The 3281-nt window shown below is 56.3% G+C and overlaps 1 protein-coding gene across 1 annotated transcript in view; it reads right to left on the reverse strand.

Annotated features, from left to right (window-relative positions):
- The window catches only part of LDLRAD3 (low density lipoprotein receptor class A domain containing 3), a gene marked incomplete in the record, with an annotated part of 83457 nt that overhangs the window by 2927 nt on the left and 77249 nt on the right, over positions 1-3281 (reverse strand). Inside the window, 1 exon segment of the mRNA XM_027765767.1 lies at positions 1-170. This exon segment is cut by the window's left edge and continues 24 nt beyond it. Within this exon segment, the coding sequence (XP_027621568.1) occupies positions 1-170 (170 nt within the window).

Genomic DNA, 3281 nt, shown 5'->3' on the forward strand with positions numbered 1-3281 from the left:
CACAGGCAGCGCCACGAGGCTGGTCCGCTTCCGCTGGTGGTGCAGGGCCAGGGCCAGCAGGGCCACCGCCAGTACGAAGACGACAGCGCTGCCGACCACGGCGTAGGTGACGCTGGGGTAGCTCGCGGGCTGGCCGTCCGACGTCACGGACACCTGGCCGCGGCCGGGCTCTGCGACCAGGGCGAGAGGGAGTGGTTACCTCGGGCGGCCACACACAGGCAGAGCGGCCTCGCTCATGGAGCCCGAGTGCAGACGCCCGAACGTCGCCGACCAGAGAGCGGGCAGGGAGCCCGAGTGCAGACACCGGACCATCGCTCGCCATGAAGTAATGACCACCTGCCACAACACCGACGACCTCGGAAACATTACGTGGGAAATGAGCCAGGTCGCGTGAGCAGTCCCAGGGAATGTGCAGGAGACGAAACCAGACAGGATGCAGATGGGGTTGCCTGGGCCTGGGGGGACACTAGAAAAGGGACGGGGACCCTTGGTGGGACGGGAGCGTTCTCACTGGACTGCAGCAATGGCGGCACAAGCAGGTAAGTCTACTGAAGAGTGTCCACGAGAAACAGGCAGAACCTCTGCAATGCAGGGGACCCTGGTAACCTGCTGGGAAGTCACCTGGGAACCCTGGCATCCAGGGAGGGCCGAAGCTGCAGCAGAAACGAGCCTTTGGTGGAGTCCGCAGCCCAGGCAGGACCAGGGTCCCTCATGCCCGCAGAGCGTCTGTACGCCAGGATCAGACCACGCTTCCATGCTGGCGTGCCACATGGACGCTGGAGCCCGACGAGGCTCAGCCCGCCCCACCTCCCAGTCGTGGGCCCTTCAGCAAGTGGGTGGGGGGGGTGAACAGTGACAGCCCCAGCTCTCTGGGCTCTGTGCTCATGACATCAGTCAGAAGTCACTGAGGACCTGGAACAACAGCTGGCACGTCCCACGGTCCACGGGGATGTCCAGATCAACGGCATGGCCAGCTCTCACCAGCATGGTAAGCAGCACCAACCACAACAAGGCTGACAACCGTGTGTGACGTCTGACTCCCTGAAAACCAACTGCAGCAGCCCGCCGCCTGCAGGGCCCTTCCCACGGCGGCCAAGGAGCAAGGACTGCGTGTGGCCTACGGCTGCACTCGTGATGGGGTGAGCCAGCGGGGGAACAGTGCTGCGACAGAGGCAGAGGCAGCCTCAGCCCTGCTTTGCATGTTCCAACATGCGTACACGAACACCACATGCCAGGGGATGCATGCTGCTCGAGCGTGGCTGCATCACACCTGCTCACTCCGAGCACAGTCCCCTCCGCGCCGCCGTCCCCTCCATGTCACTGCCCCTCCGTATCACCCTCTACATCACAGTCCCCTCCGCCATGCTGTCTCTGCAGCCCCTGGGGGGCCTCCTTCCTGGCCCAGGAGCCTCTGGACTGTCTCTGCAGGAAGAGGGGGACCTCGGGAAACCAGGAGCCAAATAGCCGTAGACCCTGGGGTCACGGAAACCTCATTCAAATCCCACTCCGCCACTTACGAGGCCGGGGACCCTGGGCAGGTTCCCAAGTCTCCGACCTCAGTGGCGAAGATGGGGAGAGTAAGGCGTGTGGGTGTGGGCCGGCACTCACAGCTCACCCACACGAGCAGCTGTGCCACCACAGGCCGGGAGCCCCACGTCCAAAACGCTCGGGACCAGAGTTTCTGATTGTGGATATTTTCCAATTTAGGATTATCTGCATACGAGGGGTGCGGGGGGGTCTTCAAAAGTTCATGGAAAATGCGTATTATGAAAAAAACGTACATGGGTTGCATTGGTGTTTTTGCACCAAAATAAAATGATACCTTAATTCCATTTTGCTGTGAACTTTTTGAAGGACACTTGTGCAAGTCTTAAGGATGAGACGCAGACCTAAATATAAGATTAATTTATGTCTCATATGTATCTTATAAAAGGGGACTTCAAAATGTTCATGGAAATGGAATCTAAGTACAAGTGGTGGAAAATTTCTGACTTCTATGCACAGGATTTTTTTCAGAATTCACGCTTTCCATGAACCTTCTGAAGACCTATTCATACGCACAGCCTGAGGGTAATTTTGTATAATGATTTTAAATAATTTTGCATGTGCAACAAAGTTTTTATGTAATGAATCAGGAGGGGTCGGCTTGCTCTGGTTTTTTCCAGGTGAGGCGTCAATCAGGGCTTATAAACTTTTGGATTTTGGATCATTTCAGAATTTGGATTTTCAAATTAAGGATGTACAACCTTTATCTTCTTGCCGTAGTACAATTCCTGTGTCCCGTATTATGGGTAAGATTTCTCCACAAAGTGCCCAATGAGGAGTCTGGCACAGGCTGAAGAAAGAGCAGGGCACCCGCCCCGAGGTGGAGTCGTTTCTTTGCCATAAAACCCACTTCCAGGTGTTCTCTTGTTCAGCCGCACCTGGTAGCAATGTCTGTCGTGCCCAAGGCCCAAGGAGACTGAAAGCCTGCGAAGCCCGCAGAGCAGCACCGGCAACGGCTCCTTCATGATCTGGGAGACTCTGCCAGTAGTTTGAGGAGTCTGCGAGGCAACCGCGGCTTGCTGAGAACGCCAGCCAGAAGTTGAATTACGCAGACTGCTGGCTGTGCACTCCTCTTCCAATGGCCTCATGCATGTGCACCGCTGTAGTTACGGCAGTCAAAGAGCCCACGGCTCAGTACCCCATGACTCCATTTTCACGTGCTTAGGATTTTTGCATAATTACGTTGAAATTAATTTCAAGTTAGTTAATTTTATACTTTGTCCTTTCAAAACTTAGTTGAAAATTAATTTGAAAGACACCAAAAAAAAAAACCCACCAACAACAAAATCCACAACAAACCTCCATCACCAGCCATCACATCGAGCGCGGCTTCTCAGAACAGGGTACGTTACGAAGGTGCTGTGATCCCATCTAACCTGGATGCAGGATCGCCCGCATCTTGCTGTGACAGAGGGCCAGTCCCGTCAGAGCCTCGGAGGCACATGTTGGCTTTCCACCACAGACCTGAGTGGTTGGGAGGCCTGCAGGCCCGGCTGTCCTCTGGGCACTCGGCCCTTGTGCTCCCACCGCTGAGGACACGAGTGTCACTGTCTGTGACAGTGGCAGCCCACGCAGACCCCCAGACCTCGCTGTGCTCATGTTCAGGGCCCGACTGCACTCCAAATGCAAGAACCTCACTGTCACGCTCAGGAACCCGCGCAGCACGCACTGTCCCCGTGTGCACGGGCTGGTGGTGTCCACCGCAGGGTGACCCCGCCGGAGACCGAGCCACCAGC

The sequence above is a fragment of the Tupaia chinensis genome, unplaced genomic scaffold (assembly GCF_000334495.1).
Source record: "Tupaia chinensis unplaced genomic scaffold, TupChi_1.0 Scaffold139733_1, whole genome shotgun sequence".
In the NCBI taxonomy this organism is placed as follows: Eukaryota; Metazoa; Chordata; class Mammalia; order Scandentia; family Tupaiidae; genus Tupaia; species Tupaia belangeri.